This window comes from Quercus lobata, chromosome 8, assembly GCF_001633185.2.
Source record: "Quercus lobata isolate SW786 chromosome 8, ValleyOak3.0 Primary Assembly, whole genome shotgun sequence".
Lineage (NCBI taxonomy): Eukaryota > Viridiplantae > Streptophyta > Magnoliopsida > Fagales > Fagaceae > Quercus > Quercus lobata.
The window spans coordinates 57,146,432-57,174,217 of NC_044911.1; the positions used below are offsets into that span (position 1 = coordinate 57,146,432).

General features: G+C 35.5%; 1 protein-coding gene across 1 annotated transcript; it reads right to left on the bottom strand.

The window, feature by feature from the left end:
* Positions 1 to 4,984: 4,984 nt before the first annotated feature.
* LOC115957986 (regulator of nonsense transcripts UPF2) lies at positions 4,985 to 27,469 on the bottom strand. The gene is made up of 18 exons (XM_031076346.1): positions 27,336 to 27,469; positions 26,679 to 26,779; positions 26,283 to 26,370; positions 21,894 to 22,096; positions 21,316 to 21,660; positions 20,937 to 21,041; positions 20,606 to 20,733; positions 18,939 to 19,115; positions 18,669 to 18,750; positions 18,004 to 18,387; positions 17,701 to 17,898; positions 17,472 to 17,573; positions 16,664 to 16,915; positions 16,365 to 16,583; positions 11,614 to 11,784; positions 8,796 to 8,981; positions 6,518 to 6,979; positions 4,985 to 6,079 (listed from the first exon to the last, which is right to left on the bottom strand). Exons 2-18 carry the CDS (start codon positions 26,739 to 26,741, stop codon positions 5,582 to 5,584), a joined length of 3,663 nt encoding a protein of 1,220 aa, XP_030932206.1. The 5' UTR covers positions 26,742 to 26,779; positions 27,336 to 27,469; the 3' UTR covers positions 4,985 to 5,581.
* Positions 27,470 to 27,786: the final 317 nt, after the last annotated feature.

Below are 27,786 nucleotides of genomic sequence, written 5' to 3' on the forward strand. Positions count from 1 at the left end.
GAAATCTCATCACTATATGGTTTCAAATTCCACAATCTCCACTAGTATCTAAACAACAATTTGGAATTAGTTTTGATAATTGCCTAATGTGTAGAATGGGAAACTAAATTCAATTTGAGACTAGTTAGATAAGTTCTTAGCACTGCATTCCCCCCAACCCTTAAAAAAAGAAAGAAAGAGAACAATGTTTGATTCACTGCATAAGTGGGCTTCAACTTGTAGTGTTGAATGCAAAGTCAATAATGTTACAATCATGGTAACCACTACCAATTTTAAGCATTAAGTTTAAATCATGAGTTAGTTGTTGAATAATTTGATCATTTGAGAGATGAAGTTTCATTCAAAAATTGACTAGATACTTGATTGAGACCAAAAAAAATCTCAAATAGAATGCATATTGTACCTATCTTAATATTCCAAAAGAAATCATATTAGAGTAGAAAGACTAAATGTTGATTAAGTCTCAGATTATCTTTCCATATAAAAATAAAAAAATGCTAAATAAGTTTTACTACATAAAACTTACAAATTGATGTGACAATGAATTTGATCAGTGGGTTTCAACCATTTCATAAATTGAATTTTGAAGTGCCTCTTTCTAATTAGTAACACATCAATTTGTAAGATTAATATAGTAAATATTGTAGTACATGTAGCATTACTCATAAAAATAATGCATGAACTCTTTTGGAACTTATTGTGATTAGGCTGCCCACTTAATTGCACAAATGCATTTAAGTTGAAAATTTTGAAGTTTAATTGAGGAAGCCACCAAGAAAGTTTATAATTAGATTAAGCTCTTTAGAGTTATCAGGGTAACTTTATTATAAAGTTTATAAATCATATCTTTTCTTTTTGTTTTTGGGCTGAAATTGGAAATTTAATTAAGAAAATTAAGAAGTACAAAGTCCATAGTATACAACACCTTAACCGTTAGCTATAAAGTACTACAAAATAAAGGAGGGAAGATAAGAATGTAATATAAAATGATATAAAAGGATTAGAGGAAGAATTTCCTTCCTTGGCTAAAAAATTTGTGCAATGGTTCCCTTTGCGGTGGATATGGCTAATGTGAGCTTCCTCAAAATGCTAGAGGAGAGACATGTAATTATTAATTTCCATTCATATTGAAATTAGTGGATTGAGTTTCTCAAAAAAAAAAAAGAAAAAGAAAAAGAAATGGGTGGATTTTATTTTGCTACATCATCAACATATAAATGGATGTTGATAATTATCATTTTGATACTTATTTAAATTATTAATAAATGCAATAAAATTTAATTCACTCATATCAAATTGGATGGATTAGTCTTTTTTTTTTTTTAATATTTTTTTATATTTTTTATAAATAAAAGAGAGGATGAATTATATTTTAGAATTTTCATGGTGGATTTATTCTAGATATGTTAACAATTCTATTCCATTGAGGACTATGCTTTCTCAAAATAAACATTGTTTTACATTCTGAATTTAACAGAAGTGCTATTTATTGTTTTTGTCAAATGATCCGAGTAGAATTTGGTTATTTAATCTTTGCATTGGCTGAAAGCCCTTCAATGATGACATACAATCATGAATATATTGGTAATATTTAAAGTATATGTTAAACAATTTTTTTTTTTTTTTTTTGAGGAAAAGTACATGTTATACATGTTTCAACGAGTTACTAAAGTTTTTTTTAGATTAAATGAGCAAATTGCTGCTCAGATCATTTGACAAAACTTGGTAGAGAACTAAATGAGCTTGTTGGTTTATTTAATAAAACAGGCCCTATCGTGTATCAAACATGCTTAATGTATATCCTATTAGTATTGTTTACGTATGTAATGATGCTTGTGAGACTTCTTTAATAAAATATTTTTTATTTAGAGAACTTTAAAAGCTCATCCTCAAAGGAGGTGTCATCAATAAATCAAATTCAAGCTCATTCTTTTGATAAAAACAACTATTCTAATGTTCTTGGTATACTATGCCTTCCTTTTACGTAATTATAATTAAGTTCTATGTATGAAATCTATGTGTGGTCAATTTTTATAAAAGAAGGCACGTCACATCTAATGTACCGCATAATTTTACCTTTGACAAAGAGCCGAGGTTTTACTCGGCTAAGAAGCCTTTTTAAGTTTTAACTCATCCTTAATTAAAGCCTTACTTTCTAAAGAAACACTTGTCATTTTCCACTTTTGAAGAAGTTTTCTTAAGTTTTAACTCATCCTTAAATAAATCTTTATTTATCAAAGAGACACCAGTCGTTTTCCACATTTAACAATTTGAAATAAATTAGCATAATAATATAATTAATTGAAACTTTTCTTTTAAGTAAAGGAACAATAATTGGATTAAAGACATAGGGACCTATAAAGGTTCCCCTCTGCAACCGCAAGTGGGAATATAATAAAAACAAAGAGTATTAATTTAATTTAAATATTCACAAAGATAAGAAATTTATGTTTTTTGTGTACTTGTCGGCAAGGATACGAGGTTTTAAAGCTATTGAGTGACGTGGCCCCTTCCTCTCCATTCAAATTAAGCCCTCTCTCTCTCTCTCTCTCTCATATTTCATGCCATTTGAGTCACATTTTGCCTTAATTTACCAAACCATCCTCTCCTTTTTCTTATGCACGTGATATTAGTGAACAATCCAGTGTTGACAAATTATGTACAACTGTTTGTTTTGTGGCTTAGGAGTTAGAAAAAGACGAATAGTCTTTGTTTTTTTTATAAACAATACGTAATTTTTTTCATTTTTATTATTTTACACTAGTTTTCTTTGTTCTTGTTGGAGATATAAATTGACCAATGGGAATGGTAACTGTTGTCGTTAGTATGTGGGGAAAGGTTCTATGATATTCATATCCCACTGTTCCCACAAAGTCCAGTTTTAGAATCATTTAGATGTGCCACATACCAAACATAAAAATTGGATGAATTAATCTCACATATATTATTGTTCTTTAATTAGTTAGTGTTACCACAGTCAGTCTACTGAATTTTTACTGGTAAGAGTGTCCTTGATAACATTTACTTGTTTCAATTTTTGTTACTGCAAATTTTTTTTTAGGTAAAAATGTATGCAATTATTGCATAATGGATTATGTGGCACTAAAAAGAAAGTAATATGTGTTTAAGGGTCACGTGTAATACACATGATCAGGTAGACTTTTAGACGCATGTTACTTTTTTTTTTTTGTATTAAAACTTTCTTAAAATGATTTATTAACAAACTCCTTAATAAATCCGTTAATTGGACCCTTAACCTTTTGTATATTTGGATTTGTCTTAAACCAAAACTGAGTTTTGTATAAAACTTAAACCCCTTCATTAATTGGGCTACACAAACCCAAGATCCGAGATTCCTCGTTTCACAACAAACCTAATAGTTCATTGGCTAGCAATTTGGAGCTTTTCCTTTTCCTTCACCTTCAAAGTGTTGTCTTGAGTGTTACAAAATGTAAGGGGCATGGTTTGCGCATGGAATCGTCTAATCAAAGCACTGGTTTAGAACATAAAATTATATATAAGCTCAAAAGTTATAAACAAAATCTTTGACTTCTTGCTCTCTCTGTCTCTCTCTCATCAATTAAAACTTTAGTAGAAGATTTTAGAACTAGCCATGAAGTACACTTGCCTGTTTTGGCTATCATATAAATTTTGGCTGAAAATAAATGACAACAACATAAGACATGATTCGTATAATTTTTGTTTTTGTTTTTTTTTTTAGTTTATTATGATGACTTATGTTGGTAAACCTTGTGTCTCTGTCTAGAAAAGAATATGTGACACAATAATACTTCACTCACCATGGATCACATCACATGACAATGGTCATTTTAAGAAGTTTACCCTAGTTTAAGGTGTCACAAATTTCTAACATAAATGGAAGTACAGGTCCCACATGTTACAGCTATGGCACACAATTCTGAGCTGTAAAACTAGAACAATGCTCCAATGGCACTTAAGTATATGTTTTATGGCCACAAGACAAGACTTCGGAGAACCAAATTCCTTACAATAAGTTATGTTTCTTGCCTTACCTTTTTTAAAGAAAAGCTTTGCCTCAGTAACACCTCCAACTTTACATGCCCTCATCATCAATAACCAAAGATTAAAGCCATTCTAAGGTGGATGCTTTGGATTTTATTATATTATTATTAAAAACTTTTGTCTTTAGAAGCTATCATCAGCAATGATTTAATAACACTAGTGAAAAAGGCTGTACTAGATAAAGCCTTTCCAAGCTAAGGAAAAACCAAGGAAAAGCAACCACTGCTTGGATTGGACACTCAAGCATGAACTCTTTTAAGGTTGAAAGTGGCAATATGTATGGCAAAATTAATGCTTCATTTTTGTTAGGAATCGTTTGAGGAGAAATTATTTGTTACTCTAGAAAACCAAATAACATTCATTGGGACTGTTGGGTTTATCTTCATCTTTATCTCACTCAGACTCAAAAAATATAAGAAGAAGGTATCGAGGTTTTGCTACAAAGTAGAAAAATTAGAGAGTGGTATCGGTGATCAATAAGTTAATCCAGCAAGAATAGAAGAAAGGAATAATAATAGTGGGGTCTATTAATTATTTCTTGCTCTTTTTTTTTTTTTTTTCTACGTGATATTCGCAAAGAGAAAAGTGATATATATAGTTTCCTTATATTTATCTTGAAATGCTAGACATGATCAGAAAAATTCTGAATTGCAAGATGGACCGCTTCTTATTTTAGCAGCGATGTCTTGGTCGGTGACTCGGTGGTAATATCGTGACCACAAGGAAATAATTTATTAAATATCCAAACCAAACCAGTCAGCGTCCTTTGAGTTCTGATGCCTGTTCTTACTCAAACTAAAAAATGAAAAACGTGGGACTACATGAAAAAACAAAGTGCACACTTCACACTGTGCACTCTTTACCTACCATGACAATTGTGCTTAGATTCAAACCAAAGCCAATATGAAAAAACATTGTGAAAATATTAGCAACACAAACAGATGAAAATGGATACACTATAATTTCATTCTTTAGGTTCTCACGCTGATTTGATCGTTTGTTGATACTTTCTATGGAACACCATTGAGGACTCCAAAATAACAAAGTAATGAAGACAAAAGTAGTGCAGCACATAAAAACCACACATACATTAATTTCCAAGGAAAAAAAGCACAGAATATTAATCAGAGTCCCTTTTTTCCCATATCGACAAATATACAATCATAGAGACATGCATCGATTTTTCTGTCATGATGAATTGGATATAATTACGGCGTAACTCCAAAGGAATTTTCCGGTTGCCATCGGATGTAATCGTACCTAATAACCTTCGTATATCCAGTGTTTTTTTTTGGTCAGGGATCCTTTTGTTTATCTTCACTCCATAGTCCATATGCCACTACCTTCTGATATAGTCCAAATTTAACCTCACCACATTTCGAAAAAAATGGCAGAGGGTAGTGCCAAAATGCTTGGGGTTCTTCACCATTGCATAGGAACATCTAATTGGATTTATGGTTGATGTACCACAGTTGCAGAATTCCAGAAGCTCAAGGTAAATATTGTCAACAATTTAGCATTGCAAGACAATTACTTTTCACCTTTTTCTGCTGTAATAGACTCCACCACCTGAGTAATTATGATGCCGATGACGTGATCCACTAGCCCTACTACCAGTTCCTTCCCAAGTGTTGCCACGACTGGCAACTCTGCTGCCCCCACCTTGTGACCAGTTAATTGTTTGGGTACCCAATCCATTAAGCTCCTCCTCTTCTCGATCATTATACTCCAATACCAACCTCTTAATGTCTTGTTTCTCTTCAAGCTCAGCTGCTTCTTTCTGTTTTGTGCTCTGCACAAGTGAGCAATCCCGAGGGATCAACATCTGCTTTGTTTGTTGCTTGTTCCCACGCTTCACAAGAACTTTCACCGGAACCTCCTTGCTTCCTCCAGCTTCCTCATCTAATGTCTCGTCTCCACTCTCCCCTCCCCTTCCATGATGATCCTTTGTGGGCCCCTCAAACACATTCATTGGTATCATCATATTTAATGTAGGTCGACCCCGCAGCTCTAGACGGCGCTGCTCCATGCTCTCCTGCAGTCAGGGCATAAAAGTTACCAAATGTATCCCTTCAGTATATCATTCTAGAGAAAATAAAGACACTATTAATTTGAGAAAACATAAAATGCAAACATCAGCAGAGCCAGAAGAATGTGATCGTTGAGGCAACAATTCCATTCCATGTAAACCAAATATTGGTGTCAAACAATAGCATGGATAGCATCATTGGTCACACACACCTCATGGATCTTGAGCCCACAACCTCACCCTCCTAACTATGTTTCAAAATCACTTCAAACTATACAGAAAATTTAGGCCCCCCATGGATAAAGAAATTTGGAATAGAAACCAAAAAACCATAGAGCATACTAATTAAGTCCCGTACAATATATTTCAAGAAATTGTAAAGATGACCTAATTCAACCTGAAAGTATAACAAAAATATTGAGTAAATAACAATCTCAATCGTACCTGCATTACAGCCTTAAGCTCCTGTTCAAAATTAGCTTCTTCCAGAGGGTCCACCTCAGGGGCCCTCTGCCTGACACGGACTTCATCATCCTCATCAGAAGCAGGTCCACCCCCATCATCATCATCCTCATCCTCACTATCACATCCATCATCATGATTCTCTTCATCCAACTCTTCATCATCATGTCCCTCAGGCTCGCTGCCACTCCCCGATTCACTATCACTGTCCCCAATGACTTCATGCACCCCGTTTTCATCAGTGCCATTAATGCTCTGTCCATTTGCTGAGGTGGCATCAGAAGTACTCCTCCTTGAACGCTTTTCTGTGTCAGAGTGCTTCTCATTACTAACCTTGTCAGTTGAAACAGTATGTTCATGCTCCTCAAGTTCTATTATAGCTGCATTCACCTCTTCAATGGTAGAGTATCGAGTCATATTGGGCCGTAATTCAGCAAATAAGTCCTGAAAATGCTTCAATTTTTAGGACCTTACCATAATAGAAATGAAGTTGGTATTATCTAATAAATTCAGCACAGAAGGGAATTAACTTTCCAAAATCCAAGTTTAAAATTCCTCAAAACCCAACAAAGATTCTTAAAAGATTAACGACAGAGGGCAGAGAGGAACTCCAAGTATGCTACTTGTTGCATGATGCAGTTACTCCTCTGATTCAGAGTAGTGCTAACCTATGAAGCACAAGTGCGTTTCTAGATTCAGGTGTGGGTGCGGGTGTGGGACTCGGAAATTTTTTAAAAAGTAGGGTGCGGGTGTGGCGGGGTGCCGCAATTAAAAAATTATTAAAAATATTTTTATTTATATTTTCTATATATTGCTAAGCATACTTTTTTCACATTATATAAACATATACCAAATTTAAGAGCAATAGTAGATAATAACTAAAACATGATGTTCAAAAATTAAATACAATCCACAAGTTTGAAACTAAAACATTGAAATTAGAATACAGGGAGGGAGGCAGAGAGCAGAGAGCAGAGAGGCAGGGAGGCAGTGACGGTTTTTTTTTTTTTTTTTTTTTTTTTTTTTAAAAGATGTTTTTGCACTCTTTTTAAAAAAAAAAAAAAAATTTACTTGAATTTCGGCCTGATTCAAAGCCGGTATCGGCCTGAATTGGTCGGTTTCGGCTGGCCGATACGATCTGATTCAACCCGAATCAGCCTGAGTCGGCGTGTATCCAGAAACGGAAAAAAAAGAAAAAAATCTGATGCAGCACCGATGCACAGGCAGCGGGCGTCGCCCACCGCACCCCATATCGGACGCCAGTGCAGCACCCCTGTAGACGCGTCGGTGCTTTCTAGGTGCTAACCAGGTTCTAAAATTACTGGATATTCTTACTACAATTGATCGCTAATATGTTAGTGATTAAATTTGCAGCCAATATGGGAGAATGCTATTGTGCTAATGATTTAGCGTATAAAGACAGTAGAATCCAAATAATATAAAACTTGTTCAAAACACTGAATTTAGTAATCCAAAAATTGTTTCTTGCTAACTCTTCACAGAATAGTCAGAAATAAATAAATAAATGGTTTTGTGTTTTATTTCATTAAAAAATAATCAATTAAACAGAAATCAGTCTTAAATTTGATAGCTGTTTGTCATGCTCAAACTCTAGGACCTGAGATTGACAAGACTGGGGAGAGGCAATTCCCACACAAAAATTAGGCATAAACTTCCTCTTCCCTTGCAAGAAAGAGCAAAATCTGATTAAGCCAAGGGGAAGTTTTTGGAAGCAAGTTTCCAGCCAATCAGCATGAGGATTTACTTCCCTACAGACATGCCAAAGTTGCAGATCCAATTTTGGTGCAGCAGTTCTTTAATGAATCAAAAGAGAGAAAAATTATCTTGCTGCATTGTAGATTTCAATGATTCCTAGCCCTCAAATAAGGCAGGGTTTGGTCCTACCTTATTGAATGTGCCTTGAGAACCAGATCCTAGCAGAACACCCCTTACTCCCAGCTAAAAAGCTAACTTGACAGCAAATGGCTAGAGTTCAGCTGTCATTTCTACATATAAGATTGTCAAAATCTTACAGCCTTTCCATTCCGGTTCTGTGCTAATATTGGTCCATCATATTTGTATATAATCTACACCATTCATTAATAACTCTCCCCCCCACAGCCTTATTGCATAATATTTTAAATTTACTGCTTAGCAAGCTTAATAAATTAATAATTCATATCAAATTGTGATTGCCTAGTTTCCCATAATATCAAGAATAGAAAAAGGAAGGGAATAAAGAAAGAGATGTATGACTGACCTGTAAGTCAAATTCAATATCTAGAGGTAGTGCACCTTTGCTGAGAATATACCTCTGAAAATGTACTAAGAATCTATCAAGCTTCCTCTTGGAAGAGCCTCGATCAAAGTAGTGCCCACAGGTGTCAAGAAGAGTACAAACCATCCTGATGCGGAAACTATCTTCTGGTGGGTCTAGTGCATCTTGCTAATAGCATTAAAAAGAAAAAGAAAAAAAAGGAAGATGCGTTATCCATGCGTTATACATATAATCAGAAACATTCTTATGCATTGTAGATCAGAGTGGCTTCTTATCCAAGTGTTATACACACATATGGGGCCTGTGAATGCATACAAACACACACGCATGATAAAATATAAATTGAGTGACTTTCCTAGTAAGCAACTTCTTGAATAGAAATCAATATAATTATTATTAGTAAGACACTTGCCTACTGGGAAGGCAAGTCAGACACATAGGACAGGACATCTCTATCCTAATCCAACACTCATTTTGAGAAACATTAAAGAATTTAACTTAATTTACTACCCAGAAATTTCATGTATGCAAACAAAATGTTTCTAGTAATATATATCAAAAACTAAATACAAATCCATGTTCTCATATCTAGATGATCAGGAGTTGCTTAGTCCAAGACTCATTTCCATATCTGCTAATCATGACATTATAGACAATTATTCATTCTTAAAGCATGTCAGTCGATACAGACTTCCCACATCTATTCAAAGAAAAATACCCATTTAAGAAAACTTGTGCATTCACATAATTCGTCTTCCACTTCCCTCGCCACGTAGAAGTTGAAAATTAAAAAAAAAATTCTACACACCAGAATTCTTGTGAATGCATATTTTGACCTTCAGTCTTCTACAAGCGTAGAAAATCCAAATTAATATTAATGAAAGCAATGGCAAGCAACACCTATTTTCAGAGTCATTAATTCTGTTGTCATGGACAAACTCACACAGTATACAAATAGAACCATCACAACCAAGCCTTTGTCTTTCAGAGTCATTAATTCTGTTGTCATGGACAAACTCACACATTATACAAATAGAACCATCACAACCAAGCCTTTGTCCCAAAAATTTTGGGTCAACTATGGATCCTTAGTTGTCATGTATCCACCATTCTATTCTATCCAAAATCATATTGTCTTACCTCCTTAATTGACATGTACTTTTTTACTATTTCTACTAATGTTATTCTAGGCCTTCCTCTATCATTTTTTTGTTCCCTACACTTGAATCAACTCACTCTTCCTCATGGTGCATAAATTACTTTCCTATGAACATGACCAAACCATGCAACTCCCCTGGACCTTTTCATCAAGAAAGGCCACTCCATTTTTTTTTTATTGGTAAGTTACACACATACCCAATGGGGTTTGAATCCACAACCTCACCCTTCCCCTATAACTTAAAGGGGGATGAGATGCCAATTGTGCTAGAGCTCAAAGGCTCCACCACAATCTTTAAGCAAATTTCATCATTTTGAATATCTTTCCTTGTATTTCCACTTATCCATTTTAACATTCTCATTTCAACTACACCCATTTTATAAACTTCTTAATAGCCCAACATTCAGTACTATAAAGCACAGTTGGTCTTATGGTAGTCTTATAAAATTTTGCATTTAATGTAATACATATTCTACAAACACACAGTACACAATTCACCTGATATGCTTCTCCACTTAATCCACTATGATCTTACCCTATGATTCACATCCTCTTCAATCTATTCTCATCTATTCTCATGAATAGTTGATCCAAGATATCGAAAACCCACTCTTTGGTATCTCCTGACCATCCAGACTTATAGCCTGTTCATCTTTGATTCCACTTTTACTAAACTTACAATTTACATTCCATGTACTACTCTGTTTTAGTCCTACTTATCCAAAAGCCTTAAGACTCTAAAGCAACTCTCCAAATTACTAATTGAACATTAATTTCATGTCTAGTTTCATTCACTAAAACTATATCATCTACAAAAAGTATACACAAAAGACTTCATCTTGAATCGATCTAGCGAGCTCATCCATCAATAGTACAAGAAGAGATGGACTTAACGCTAATGCAAACCTATAATAATAGGAAATTCACTTGTGATGCCTCCACTTGTTCTCACACTAATTCCAACTTTGTCATTTATATCCTTGATCAACTTAATATACTTTATGAGAACTCCTTTCTTTTCTAAAGCCACTACATAACCTATCTATGTATCCTATGATATTTTTTCTCTAGGGACAAGCCCCTACATAAAAACCATATGGAGACCTCTAGCTAGCATCTTGGAGCTACCCCAAGGGATTCGCCCCTTTATTGACCCGGTGTGTGTGGGACAAGAGGACTAAACATACCTAGGGGAATAGTCAGGCTCTCAAGAGCTTTGGAAACCCTCGTTAGTAAAAAAAAATATATATATAGATGTTTACTGACTTCTCTATATTTTTCTATTAAACATATAAGAAAATAGCTTCTGGCATAAAACCAAATTGATTTTTCAATATTGCAGTTTCATGTTTTAACCTATATTCAATCACTCCCTCCCAAAATTTCAAAGTGTGAAAGTTTCATCGTGTGACTCAAGCTTTATTCCACGATAATTTGTACAGTTTTGAATATTTCCCTTATTCTTGTAAGTAGGTAATCGAGTACTTCCCCTTCATTCACTAAACATGTTAACACTAAAGCTCTTAATGAAAATGTTTGTCAACTAGCACATCAAACAAAAAAGAAATTAAAAAATAAAAATAAAAGAATTCTTTTGATAGACATTCAAAAAAATAAAAATAAAAAGATACAATTCCATACCTCTGGAGTGCCATGGCCAAAGACAAGAATCAAATAAAGTGTCTCAAAAATAACGGATGAGTCTACATGCTCATAATTATACAGCTCCCCTAAGAACCGCATATGGGCAATGCGTCTTTGTTGCATCCCATAATCATTTAATTCTAGCCCAAGCCTAATCTCCTCCAAAACCTGAATGTAAAGTCATCATCAATGAACTGTCAACAAAAACTCCAAAAAAAAAAAAAAAAACACAGGAATGCCTACAATAATATACACTTCATATGTATGTAGAATTTTACAATATTTCCAATATTTTCCCCTTCCTTCTAGGGTATTTTCTTCAGAGCCAGTCACAGCACTGATGAAGGGAGGCTACTTTGAGTTGACAGTAACAGAATCAAAAGTGTTGAGCAAAAACAGGAACGAAAATTTTGAGGGTTGATCTTATTAGAAGGCATTCTTTCCCCCAAAAGAGCATTTGGCAAGTTGTGATTCTAATTAGAGTATCTTCTTTCCTTTAGACAGCAGCCTTCCATCATATTCTAACAGTGGAGAGTTTAGAGGGGGTTTTAAGCCAATGCATTAAGCTCAAGAGCAATGAAAAACTGTTGAGCATCTATCAGAAGATCCATTGGGTTACAGCATTACCTTGTTCATGGGTTTTTTCTTCCATTAGAATAAGAAATTCGACTTTTAGAAAGTGGACATGTTTTGGGACATCCCAAAAAGAAAAGTGATGGAGTTATGGAAGATTAATATGCTATTGCTTAGCAAATTCGCCTATTCAAGAATTATTTTATTGGGTCCTCGTGTGAAGTCCAATTGAAGTGCAAATTCAATTTGGTCCTCGTGCAAATTCACCCTCCATCTCTTGAAGAACCTTTACCACTTCCTCCTTATAAAAATCCCTCTCTAAATCAAGCCGCTCATCCTCCTCAATACTAGCAAACTCTAATCCATCCATAGAAGGGCGCCAAGTATTTGACTCAAGTGTACAAACTCTGATAAAAATTTACCACCTTAGACCGTACCTCCTCCTCATCCTCATAGAGGACACCATCCACCTCTATACCCCGAATATAATTAGTTCTTCTATGGGAGTTTGCAACCTGATGAAAAATGCGAGTATTATTGTCCCCCTCCTTCACAAATAAAATCCGGGACTTTTGTCTTCAAGAAATCTCCTCCAAAGAGGCAAGATATGCAATCTCTCCTTTAATTTGAATACGAGGAGTTTGATCTTCCTGAGAAAGACCTGAAAAGTCCTCCCTAGCATCCAAACCCAACAATTCAGATAAAAGACATTTCTTCCTAAAGGCCAGATCCCCAAATTCCTCCTTATTCCAGTTTTTCAAGTCCTCTTTAAGAGCTTTTAGTTTACGAGCCAAAATAAAGCTAGGAGAACCCGAAAAGTAATACCCATTCCATCATTGCCGAACCCTCTTTACAAAACCCTCTTCTTTCAACCACATATTCTCAAACTTAAAGGCACTCCGGCCTTTAATAACACTACCCGCCACCACCAAAAGAGGGCAACGATCAGAAACTACACGAGGGAGAACCCTCTGGGACACGTTACCAAAGTGATCTACCTAATCCACCGATGCCAAAGTTCTATCAAGTCTTGACATACAATCTGTCCCTGAATCTCTAAACCAAGTAAACGAAGCCCCTTCAAGGGGTAAGTCCACAAGGTAATTAGCTTCAATGAAATCTGAAAGAGCAAACATAGCCGGACTAAAAGCCTCACAACCAAATCTCTCACTCGAATATCAGATGGTATTGAAATCCCCAAAAACAAACCATGCCGTATTCCACCTGGAGTGCATCCTTGAAAGTTCTTCCCACAGAGCACCCCACTAATAATCCTCATTAGGCCCATACACTCCTGAACAAGCCCATACAAAATCATCGACAACCCCCTTCAATAAAACATTAACAGAAAACATACCAACAGCACAGTCAACTTTTTCAAAAACTCTCTTGTCCCAAACCAGTAACACCCCCCCTGCAGTATTGACTGTATCTAGAACAACCCAATCTAGGAACGGACTATCCCAAAGGCTTCAAACGACAAAAGAGTTTAAAGAAGACAGCTTAGTTTCTTGAAAGCAAACTATATCACACTTCCACTCCTTGAGAAGATTTTTACATACCTCTCGCTTCTGAGGATTATTTAATCCCCTAACGTTCCAAGATAGCAATAACATTCCAAGCTGCTTAATGTGGACTATTTGGACCAAACGGAATCGGCGGTCTTTTGAGGATGAGGGGAAAAGTGCGGTTCAGTTATTAGAGTTGTGCCAATGGACCCTCTTTGATTGGTCTCGATGTTGGGGTTCTTGGATTGTTCTACCCTTTTGGATTTTCTTTCTTCTATTAGAATAGATTAGGGGCTGCCTTTGTTTTTTTGTTCTTTTTTTCCTTTGTTCACTACCGTGAACTCTGTGTTTCTCTTGCTTTTCTTTTATTAATAATATTCTCTTCTTACTTATCAAAAAAAAGAAGTGAAAGTCATGCCCTTTTAATGGTCTAACTATGAGTCTTTTAGGGTTAAAACAGTTTTTAATTTGGGTTTTTATTTTACTAGTTGTTATATTGAGGGGAAAATCTGTAATTTCTGCAATTCCTGTGAATTAAGGGTATTTTGGTAATTTAGTTGAGTCTAGAATCTTCTAAGATATTCTAAGTATCTTAGGTTTATTTACTTTGGATCCAAGTTAGTATTTATTAGGTTTTATTAGTAGTCCTAATACTAGTAGGATTCCTATTACTACTAGTACAAGTAAGAGTCTTTATATATATTGTACTCAATGTATTAAAAAAAATAAAATAGAGAGAATGAGTTGATTAATAAAGGCAAAAATGCAAAACTAACCCTCTAACTTTCATTGTTTTTCATTTCAGTCCTTTAACCTTTAGTTTTGTCAATTCAGTCCTCTAACTTTCAATTTTTGTCAATTCAATGCTTCGTTACAACTCAATTACTACTGCCGTTAGATAGGCTCTGTGGAAAAGGACAAAATGGTAAATTGAAGATTGGATGTGGAGTTGAGACGACGCCGTGGAAGAAAAGTTAGAATCGCCGAAAGAGTCCCATTCATCTTCCGAACTGCTATCAATACAGTTCCGGTTAAAACAGTTGCAGCGGTTACGGCCACACCTGACTGCACCGAATTGCTTCTCGTTGTTGTTGTTGTTGTTGTTGTTATTGTTCTCTTTGACGAAGTTCTATACCATACTGTCCAAGCACACAGAACTCGGCTCAAACTCAGCGGCCACCACCAAAACCGAGCCATTAAAGCTGTCCTTCTGAAAATGCGGCTCCTCGTCCACGACCTTCTTCGGTGCCATCGTGGAATTCCTTAGAATGCTCAGGAACTGGAAATCAAAAACCTCTTCAGCCGAGACTTCGCCATCGGCTTCACAGAGTTGATCCTCATCGTCTCTTCCGACGTGTTAAAATCGATCGGCTGGATCTTCATTGATAAAGGCATGATCAGTGTGATAAAAAATCACGAGAAAATTCTCAACTCCACCTCCATTCTTCAATTTACCATTTTGTCCTTTTCCGCAGACCTAATTAACGGCAGCAGTAACTAGGTTGTAACGGAGCTTTAAATTGACAAAAATTGAAAGTTAAAGGACTAAAATGAAAAACAGTGAAAGTTAGAGGATCAGTTTTGCATTTTTGCCATTAATAAAATTGAGTGTTTTGAGCAATAGGCACGTTGGCCTTTGTTGTTTCTTTCTCCTTCTCTCTTCTCTTTATTTTCTCTTCTTTCTTTCTAAGGTTATGGTTCACGGGTACTATTCACAAAGCCCCTAAACAGCCCTAAAATCTATCTAATTCTTCTTCTTTCCTAACCCTAAACCCACCACGACTAAATGTAGAAAAATCCCTAATTTGTCCTACATCATCAAGTGAGATGTTTAAAATGGGATGAAGGAAGTTAAAAGTTACAACATATTACTCAATGATGGATGAATTAATAGTGTTAAAGATGCTAACCACTTAATCAAGAATTAAAAATTCAATGATCTTGCTCCTACTGATCAAACATCAACTTCAATGGTAGATATGGTAGAAAAGCTAACCACTGGATATTGCTCCCCCTCTTCGATTTTCTCCAAAATTCACCCAACCAAACAGCCTTATAGACACAGCCACTTTAATTTTATATCACTATCCCAAGGACAAAGAATAGAAGCTCTTGAACATGAATAAAAAAAGCTTCTCTGAAACTGTCAGTCCGAGTTGCCCACTGGAACCAACAACACTTCAGATTTTGCTCTTACACCTCAATATAGCAAGGAAAAGGGACAAGCTTTTATGATGAAAAACAAATAATTGTTACTAAAGGATCATTTTGTATCATTTCAGTGTTTATATCCAAAGATCCACTTACGTCAAAAGGTTCCATCTATTTTTAAGTTTTTGGCCTTTGACTTCAAATAGTTGTAAACACCAATTGGGATTTTTTTTTAAAATAAAATTTTCTTTTCAAAACACTCAGCTTTTTCCAATAGAACGTAACTTCCCTAGACGCATTTTCTAACATTAAGCATTCCACGTGATGTAAATTGAAAAATCCAAAATTCAGAAGCTTGCACCAGCAAAAGAAATATAAAATGGAGGAAACGTATATAAAGAAAAAAAAAAAAAAAAAGTGGATAATCTAGATTCTCTCTCAAAATCAAGATCATGTTTCTTATGGAAAACTTCAATCAACTGAAGAAAGGGTTATCTGAATTGAACTTTAACAAACCTCATCAACAACAGCAATGGCAAACTCATCATGATAGCGACTCAAACCAGCAGTGAGAGAAGCAATTAAGTGAATCTGACCATACTTCCCTTTGTGAACCTTCATAAAGCATTTTAAAAGATATGGCTCACATTCACTCCATGGCAATTTACGAAGTTGCCTCAGGACATGCTCAATGGTGTTCTTATCAAGATCTGAAAATAGCAATTTCCTAATATACTGCCAAAAGATAATCAAACAAAAAGTTAGAGTCAGATGGGGGTTGGGGGGAACCAATGAACCTGAGAAATTTGTCACACCTGATGCAATGGAGGACGGACTTTAGAGACTCGTGCAGATCTTTCAGGTGGTTTGCACAGGTAGTAAGCATTTTCTACAAGGGTGCTGTGGCGAGGATCCAGATTTTTGACATTTTTCAAGCGCATCAAAATTTCCAACATGTTAGCCATCCGAATGGTAGTTTCAGGAGATCGATACAGAAAACGACCACATGTCTCGAGAAGATTGCAAGCAACATCAATGTTGTGATGAGTGAAATCATCTAAACAAGCCTGGTGAGAATATAAAGCATCAATACAAGAAACATCAGTTTATGATGAGAAATCTTATTAATGAGCCTGGTAAGAAGAGAGAGCATCAATATATATGTATCCAATATGAACTAAAGTATCAACCTTAATGAAAAATATTTATCTCAAATCTCAACAAATAGCATACACAGTTTCTTAATTCATCTTTCAACTAAAATTCAATAGATCAAGAGATGGAAGTTAAATAAGAAAATGAAAGTAATGGATATGATAACAATAAAGCTGATTTCATGGCAAGATATCTCCATGCTTGTTACTCTTTTGCAACCAAAAGGTATACAAGCCACAGAGAACATCAAGCATCATAGAAAAAGAAATTGAAGAGGATAACATCCTACCCATGCTAAGTTTTTTTTTTTTTTTAATGAGTAAGTTTTGGCCCCAAGGAGAGGGGGGACAGGACAGGAAATTTGAACTAGTGACCTCCACTTCACAAGGCATGGTGCTAGGCTTAAGGACCCATATTGTCAATAACACAAAGTAATTGTCAATAACACACACACACGCACATAATTACCTTCAAACAACTAAAAACAAGGCCAGATGTTGCAATTTTAAACTTGCAGAGTTCTCCAATAAACCTAATATTCCTTATCTTTGTTTCAATGTTCATTTGATCCTGCAGCAAATTACAGTTCAAAAGGAAAATCGTGAATAATTAATGAAATGAAAAGGCAGCAGGACATAAGAAATAACCATCAACTCCTATTTATAATAGAACACCTATTTGATATGTGAAACTTTACCTTTTTATTAATTAAGAAGTTAAACTCTTCCTCCAACATCTGCAACAGCATGGAAGAGACATCCTTCATACAAGTTGAAAGTGTGGCAACCATGCGTGAGTAGTATGGTAGTAGTTCTAGAGATGTCCTTGGGACAGTAAACAGTGCCCTTACAAGCTTTTTTCGATTGGACTTTGAATTTAAATAACAGAATTCTACCTGGAAGTGAAAATACAATGATAAGCTCTTCATTGTGAGGGTTTTGATACCAAAATACGAAAATTGGTAGTAGACAACAAAGCTTAAAGATACAGAGATGATTACAGTCAGTTGATCGATAAGATCACGGCTCACACAACCCGGAAGCCTCTGTAATAAAGCATCCAAATTTGTGCCTTCAAGACCTTTTAATTTCTCCTTTTCATTTTCCCCCTTTTTATCTGAATCTTTCTCTTTCCCTTTCTCTTTGTCCATATCTTTAGTCTTTTCAAGACCTTTTAGTTTCTCCTTTTCATTTTCCCCCTTTTTATCTGCATCTTTATCTTTCCCTTTCTCTTTGTCCATATCTTTAGTCTTTTCTTTATCTTTTTCTTCCTTATCTTTTCCTCTATCTAAGTTTTTCCCCTCCTGCAAAGTGCCAGAGTCTGCAGAAACCTCTGTTGTATCTTGGGTAGCCTGCTGACGTTGGTCTGATTCAGGTGCCAGTTCCTTACAAACAAACCAAAATTTCAATTTTATAGCATCTTCAAAAGGTAGATACCAAACCCTATGAACATGAATTTCAATAGCTAAATTCTAAAAATTGATGATTAAAAAAAAAATTAATTAAAACAGCGCCTTTTATAAAATCATAACACAAACAATTGAAAAATTCCCAAACATTTTCCAATGATTGGATATAAGAAAAGATCAATTTTCACCACAATGTTTTGGCTAGCTCAAAAAATAACCAGAGCATTAGATAATAATTCAGAATTTAAGCTTCTTACAGTCTGTTGTTCTTGCGTCTTTGCAGATTGTTCATTCACTTTGGGTTCTGCTTCTCCCAATAATACTGCTGGTACAAATGCTCTGAGAAAAAATAGATTCATCAAATCTTAATAACATGTCAAGCAAGCAAATTTACTTTTAAGGGAACCACCATCTAAGGAACAAGCAACAAAAAAAGCATTCATAATTGTCAACAAACAACACTACAAAAGTGGCAAATTTATTTAAAGGAGACTTTCAATTGGCATAATAATCTGACCAAGACAAACCTGAGATCAGGTAAACCTTCATAGAAAGCCCTGGTATCTTCATCATCCCACAAAGCTTCTAGAACAGAAGAATCTTTGCCAGAAGCAGGAGCTGAAGCATCCTCCCCAGTAGTAACCCTAGTTGTGTGACCATCCTCTGGCATTACTGGGGGCTGCATATCAAGTGCTTCTGCTAAACTGCAAAAAGAGGAATTCATACAATCAGATAAAAAAAAATTAAGTTATTAAACTGGAATTTTTATGAAGAACACATGTCAGTTGAGTGGAAGCTGAAGGGAGATCTAGTTTCTATTTAAGGAGCACGGACACTTCAAAACCCCCCAGTATGTCTGTGTTCTACACGAACACTCCATCCTCATTGTGTTTGGAGAAAAAAAAAATTCCTCTGATATAAAATATATTTTAAAAGGTTTGAAAGTTATTATTTATTTTGAAAATTTAGAATAAACATAAAATATGCTTATAAATACATAAATATTCCTAAAAGAAACATATTAATTAATTAACAGTAGTATCCCCAACATGTCATGTCCTAATTTTACAAGAATTGCCAAGTCTCCATGTCCGTGTCTGTGTCCATGTCCATGTCCATTTCCCTGCTTCTTAGATTTTTATTCCCCCCATTGAGTTTCTTTTATTTATTTATTTATTTATATGCACCAGCTACAGCAAACAGCTATTATGCCATCATCCTCAGCAACGGTAAAAGAATATTACAGTCCCCAGAAACAAGAATTCTTATCTTAAGGACTGATGGAACTTTCTAGGCTGACCACCCTACAGCTCAGGAGTCTTGTTGAATTGTGATCGAAGTGAAGACTAAGGGGGAAAATAAATAAAAAAACTTAAGCAATCATGCAAGCCAGAACCTTCAAGAAGCATTTACAGATCAAGAAAATTAGCAAGAGACTTGACATATACTTTAATTGCTGCATCTTTCCCCATGTTAAACCAAAAATCATGAAGATCTACAGAAAGCCAATTATCCTATACAGGACGGCTTCGGCAGTTCAGCTTTTACACCTCCCCAACAGCAATTCTCATCTTGAAATATACCTGAAGAATTCAAAGATTTTATGACCAGAGCTCCTTGATTGAGTGTCTGCAGCTCAGGGATTCCAAAACTTCCAGTCAAAGTATTGTTGCCAAAAATGTCAAAGATTGAAATAATTTCCACAAGTGAGTTTGTATCTTTCAAATTTCAACAAAAATTTCCAGAGTTATGCCACCTTTATTGCATTAGCATCTATGTGATATAGATCTTCAGATCATACTAATTTCATGACATAAGCCATTAATTCACCAATAAGTAGAAACCACATAAATCATCATGTCTGGATCATGTGACTAGTAACCTAAACTGCCTTTTAGAAATATTGATGGTATCAATGCAAAGTCACAGAAGTAAATTAACTGAATTTAAAGTTCTTCATATAAACCCGAGATCAGCTATGATATAAGCAATCATTAGTATAGAGCATAAAGAATAAGAAATTATCTAGTGAGACATCACATGCTAAAACCATGCAAAATGTCAAAGCAATGAAATATTGTAGGTTGTAAATCTTACAACATAAATAAAATCCCATCGAGGAATTACCAACCCCATTGTTCGAGTCACTAGCGAAACAGATGCAACAAAGAGTATAAAATCATAAATAACTTACGAAGAGATATTGCGGTACAAATGGTCATAAGATTTCCGCAGCTTTTCATATGAAGAGACATTTTCATCACTGAGCTCTCCTCTAGCATTTAGAATCTTAGCATTTTCATGCTCCATTTGACGAAGTGACTATACAGACATACAAACATAAAAGTCCATCAACTACAACCATTATGAAAAAAATATAAAGAGGGAATAATACAAAATAATATAAAAAATAATTCTTTATTCAAATAAATATAGAACACCAGGATCTAAAAAAATGGAAGTAGGAAAAGTTAAAAAACAGCACCTAATTTTAAAAAAAATAGGAGTAACTTAAAGAGTCTTACAGCATGCTCGGACTGAAGTAGCTCAGCTGCAGCATCATAGTATGTATGGAACGCCTTCTTGAAAAACTTCTTTTGATCTGTTGTGATATTAAGGCCCTTAAAAAACTGTAGTACAATGTCAGTAGAGTAAATAGAATAAAATAACACTGGAAAAGTAATCCTTAATACCAAAAAAGGCCAAAAGAATGAAAAAAGAAAAAGATAAGCGTGTTAAAGATTTTCATTGAAAAATAAAACCCTTTAAAACAAGAATAAATTTAAATGGAAATCACAAACAGCTCCACTTCTGATTTAAATGATGAAAAGCCATAAACAGAACAGGGATAACAAGGCTAATAAGATACACTAAGTCAAGTAAAGGACCAAAGAGAAATTGTACCTCTTCATGAATTTCTTGTCCAGAGAATGTAAGTCCTAGGAAAATTCTTCCTTGTCGAGCAAAACTAGCAAGAAGGGTCATATTTGTCTGAGTAGTATCTCTGTCCTTTAAATGTTCTAAGTTTGTAAGATCCTTAATGATATTCATGAAAATGCCACTGTCTTCTATAACTCCAACAAAGTAAAGTTCCAAAAGGAGTTTCAGAGTGCTGCGCTTTTTCATGGCCTTCAAGTTCTTATCTGCATCCAAGTCATCCCCAGACTTTCCAGGAAAAAAGACCTTCAAGAGCCCTTGAGTCAGGCTTGGCGAGAAATCTTTATACCTTTGATGAAGCAAAGAGCAGATCTTTGAAAAAATAGACAAGTGTCAGACACTGTGCAGGAGAACAGTTAAAACACATAAACGGTATCCATATGTTTGTCACTAAGCATCAATTAAATGAGTTCATGTATGCACTAAAAAAAAAGAAAACAAAGCTTTCACTCATAGGAATGCATGAAACAAACCCACTCTAATATGTAGAAGTAAAAATATTGCACGAAAAACTAAGTCTCAAAATATTTAGTGCAAAAGAGTACCTGAACCGCTGCTTGTATATCTGAACTTCTAAGCTTGGCATCGCAAATAGCTGTGACGGCTTCACTAACAAATTTGCTAAGGTTGACACCTCGCAAATCTTCCATCAGGCCTTCGCGCTGCTCTTCATTTATCTGCTTTAGTTTTTTTATAACTGCTGTATTGCGTTTAATGCTGGAATCCAATGTCCTAAGAAATCCTGAATCTGGTTATGTTGACAGTGTCAATATTTTAAAAACACATAATATTCTCAAACAAAATAAAATGCAGTAGTCATTTTCAAAAGCAAAAGAGATTCTACCAACTAAGCCTGGGGAAGTATAAAGACCCTGAAACCCTCACTAAGATATTAGAAGAAAATTCAAAGCAATGTAAGTGTAACCAATGATATGCAGAGATTGTGATAGCAAGAAATGTTTACAAGAAACACAAATTGATTCAAATGGGGCACTAAACAAGTTGGTTCACTCAAAAACACTAAAGCAAGTTCCTGAAGAAAAGAACATGAAGGAGAGCTGTAAAGCAAGTGCCCTTAAAGAATTACAAGCGGACCCTCATGAGGTCCAAAAATCAACAATAGTACCACAAGACACCCCCCCCCCCCCCAAAAAAAAAAAAAAAAAATCAAAGTACAATATTCCAAAAGAGATCTCAAAAAACTATTCTTAATCCTTTTCTAGAATGCTGTTCATTGTAAAAAGTCTCGATTCCTCTCTCTCCAAATAGTCCACATAATACAATGCTGTGTAGCTTGCCACAATGCTATTATGATGATACCAAAACACCCCTCTCCAAATAGTCAACAAATCGATTACCTGGCCTAACATAACGCAAAGAACCCCTAAAAGCCATAAATGCAAAAGACCACAACTTCCTAACAATAGGGCAGTGAAGCAACAGCCAACAAGCAGTCAACAATTTCAATACTGCCCTTGCATGTTATACATTTGTCAACCACCACTAGCTTCTGCTTTGCAAGGTTATTTATGGTCTAATTAGGAATTCAAAGCTACCTAAGGGGTACCTTACTACCCCATATGTCTTTCTAGACGAACCCAAATTGAGGGGCTCGTCACAAACATATGCATAACAGGACCAAACATTTTTTTTGATTGATAATAAGAGTTTTATTGATGAAAAAGAACAACGTGTTTACAATTGTAAACTCACTGCCCTTGAAACAAATACAATCAAATCATAAGGAAAGTCTAATAGAGATAAGGAAATCAGACAAGGAACTACAATGCGTAAGACCCCAAATATGAGACCACTCAAACAAAGTCCTAGCAAGCAAGTTCTTCAACATATCTATAGGTCTCAATGTCCTCAAAAGTTCAGGCATTGCGTTCCTTCCATACTAACCACATACGGCATGCTGGTACCATATTCCAAACTTTTGAAGAGTAAGTTCCCAACCAATTCCTCCAAGCAAAAAGAAGAGAAACAATAGTATCCGGCATCACCCACTGAACCCTAAACATAATAAGGACCTCACTCCACAAAGCATATGTAAACTTACAATGAAGCAAAAGGTGATCCACAGTTTCCTCATCACACCTACATAGACAACACCAATTAACAAGGGGCAAGTTCTTCTTAACAAGGTTATCTATTGTAAGAATCCCACCCCTAGAAACAGTCCATAAAATGAAAGATACCCTTTTAGGTACCTTTACACACCAAATGCTCTGCCAAGGGAAAGAAACAGAAGGGGCTTTCAATAAAGCAATATAACAGGATCGCACATCAAAAACGCCACTACAATTCAACTGCCAAATCAAGATATCCTCACCCTACCCACTAGGTATCCTGGTAGAGATATGCTCATAGAAAGAATAAAATCTCTGCAACTCCCATTCATTAAAGTTGCAACAGAAAAGGAAGTTCCAACTCCTACCTCTCTCATCTGGTGCAAAAATAACCATGTCAAAAATCAGAGCTTCTTGAACCACAACACAGGCAAGCAATTCCGAGTATAATTCTTTCAAAGAAATAGGACCACTCCAAGGGTCGTGCTAGAACCGAATACGATTGCCCTCTCCCGCTGCATACACCACATGACCGAAAAAATTGTTTGCACCTTTCCTAATATTCTTCCATAACCCACAACCATGAGTCCCTCTCACAACTCTAGTGCACCAACCTCCACTACCCTCTCCATATTTGGTGGCTATTACCTGACGCCATAAATGGGTAGCTTCCTTCCCAAACCGCCAAAGTCACTTCCCAAATAGAGCTTGGTTAAAAAGCCCAATCTTCCAAATCCCCAAACCCCCTACCCTCCACCGGCCAAACAACCTTATCCCAAGCAACAAGCAGATATCTGAAAACTTCATTAGAACTACCCCAAAGGAAATTCCTCTGAATCCTCTCTAGTCTATCTGCTATATGTTGCGGAATTGTAAACAACGATAGATAATAAGTTGGGAGACTCGACAAAGTACTCTTCAATAAAGTAAGCCTACCTCCTTTTGACAAATACAACTGCTTCCAACCAGAGAGCTTTTTCTCCACCCTTTCTAAAATAGGATTCCAAATCGAAGCATCCTTAAAATGAGCCCCAAGAGGTATTCCCAAATAAGACATAGGCAAACAACTAACCTTACAACATAAAATACGAGCCAAAGCATCCAAATTCCCAACCTCACCAACTGGCACAATTTCTCTCTTGCCAACATTTACTTTTAAGCCTGTAATAGCTTCAAAAAAGATCAACACCATCCATATATATAATAATTGTTGGCCTTTCCCATTTGGATTCCAATTTCCAAAACAAACAGTCCTTATTGCTTTCAACAATCTGTCTAGAGTAAAGTAATCCCATCAAGTCATTCACTGCTTCTAGCTCCCAGTCATGGAAATCCCTAATGAATTGAAGATTCCAACACCTACTTCTACCATTCTCACCAAACATAATCAAAGAATGTACTGAAGCATCTGTGTCCACTGCAATGGAGTATAAGTCTGGAAACAAGGTCTACAAAGACTGATCTCCACACCATACATCATGCCAAAATCTAATTATCTTGCCATTCCCCACCCTAATGGATACAAAATCAGAGAATCTATCCCAATTAGCTCAAATTCCTCTCCACAGACTACAACCATGAGGTCACAATCACCGTATACCAATCACCCAATTGCTCTCTATTTTTAGCCTTAATGATACCACACCAAGGCTGCCCTTGTTCAACCCCATATCTCCATAACCATTTACCCAACAAAGCTTTATTGAAAGTGGCGATTCTCCAAAATCCCAATCTCCAATTTACAATAGGAGAGCACACCTTATTCCAACCCACTAAATGAAATTTACCTTGAACATGGTAACTTAAAAGTAAAAACTCACACTCTGAGGTATACTCTTGAACCAATTGATCCCCACCAGCCAGTCTACTCCTTAATACTCGACTTCCATGAGGCTAAAGTTATATGCACATTTCTAATCTTGGAATTGAAAACGATGCCACATGTCCCATTCTATTAAAACCTTAATATTTGCATTCTCAATCCTAGCAGAACCTTTTTAAGCAAATCCTCTTTTCTCTCTCTAGTCCCAACACTGATTCAAGCTCCTTCCCAACAACGCAGATTTGATGTACCAAATCTGGGCTTGCTAATTGAGCATAGTTTCACAAAACTTGAGCTAGTGACCTAGTATAATTTTTTTTTTTTTTTAAGTGAGACCCAGTAAAATTATGAGCAGCATACTATTACAAAAGATGTGGTTAGCTCTTATAACAAGGAATTTTTTTTTTATAAGTCTTAATTAACAAGGTAATTGTGGGAGGTAAAGACAGGAAAACAGGATTTTCACCTGAAAAAAAAAAAAAAAAAAAAACAGGATTTTCACCTAAAAAAAAAAAAAAAAAAAAAAACTAAAAATCACATAGGTAAATTGAAAGTAATTATAATAAATTAAAGCTGCAGGTCAAATGCATGAGAGATGATCTGAACTGAAAAGACATGGTAAATCTTCTGATACATTGTAAGTTGGGGAGGGAGGATTTGAACCTTGGACAACTCCGTTGGAAACACCGGGAAATACCATTTAACCTAAAGGTCATTGGCGAAAAGACATGGTATCTTTGCATATACCTCCAGAAGAACACTATAGATTCTTCCAGAAGTTCCAACCTCCTCTTTCTAAAATCACTCCATTAAACACAAACACCTAAGAGTGACTGTTCTGAAAATAACTCTTATCAGCATTGTTTTATCAAAATAATTTATTAGCCTTGCTCCTTTTATTATATGCTGTCTAATTAAGCATAAATTATGAAGTTCATATCAAATTTTTAGCTTCTGTATAGAGATTTACATCCTTTTAGATGACCATTCAAACATTGACATACAAAGTAAACCCTGCAATTCTTGCAACATTCACTAACCAGGCCTTTCAGGATTCATATTGCTCTGACGAAGAGCCATTTTTGACTCAACTGATTTCTTCATTTCCTCAAGACGAGCAGCAGCTTCCTGCAAAAAGAAAATAACAGACTTGAAAAGTCATTTCCATAAAGAAATACCCGTCCAAAATGAGCACAAAGATGAAAACAGTAAGTTCTCAGCACATTATCAAAGCCGTTTTCAAATATTTTCCATCATAACCCAACTTGGAGCAAATAAAATCAATATCATCACGTGCACCAGTTTTTGTGAATTGAAACAACACTAACAGACAAAAAATATTAATAATCTGCATAACTAAACCAAAGTGCAAACCAAGCAACTAAAAGAACGAGTCATCGTGAATCAATTTTCAGAACCAGATACACCAATCTCACCTCCTCATCTTGCTTGCCATGATTTTCAGCTCCAACACGGCATTCGTCCTCATGGTGATCCATTGTCCTATTTGTATATCTTAATAATTATATGTATATACCTACATAACAAGCCATTAAAGAATTAATCCGCAAAGCTTCAAGAATTAACGCGAAGGCAAAGCATGTGATTGAATCCAACGCGTTCAATCTACAAACTAAAACAACGTCCACCGAAGCAAAACCACCTCAACATATCACTCAAAATTAAGCTAAAAATTGTGCAAGAAATTCCACTCCACTCTCATCATATCAAAATTTCCGCTTTAAACAAATCCTATGACTTCAGATATAACCAAAATCAGTTTTAACATCCACATACTTGAGCTTAATCATTCAAAAAAAAATTTTTTTTTTGATAAATCGCATAATGCATAGTCAAAATAGGACCAAACTCTACAAAGCCTAAATAAACAGCGCTTAGCAATTTGCTTTATACGGTTACAAACTTCCAAACCAGGAAAAAAAAAAAAAAGAGTATGAATTAGGTTAGATGATATCAATTTCACATAGAAGAAAGAAACCTATGTGAGGTTATGGCACTTGCTACCGAGATCTCGCTCCTACGGAGTGAGAATACGCATAAGTACACGTGAAGAAGACGAAGTTAGGGTTTACCTTGTGTGAGATTTCGTCGGAGAGAGTCGCCGGAAAAGTGAGGAATGGAGTAAATAACTCAGAGAGAGAGAGAGAGAGGACCGAGGCCGAGATTGAGAGTGAGTTTTGGCGAAATGGAATATGGGGAAAAAAAACCCAAAATCGGTAACCGATTTGAAGTTTGTGTGTTTAGGGTCCGAGAACGGGTTAACCCATTTGGATGTAATTGTAAAATCAGGCCCATCTACTTAGCCCAAGAAAGATTGAAAGTATATATATAGGGCCCAGTAAGGGCATTGGGATGAATCAGATGTGGTTCGTCTTATTTGAATGGGCTTGGGCTGCTCGCTGCTAAGGTATAATTTTTTTTTTGCTAAAGCTTCATTTATAAACATACACGCTTATTTTTTAAATTTCACAAAAAAAAAATTATTTTTGAAATAAAAAAACTAAGCAAATAAGCTATTTTAAA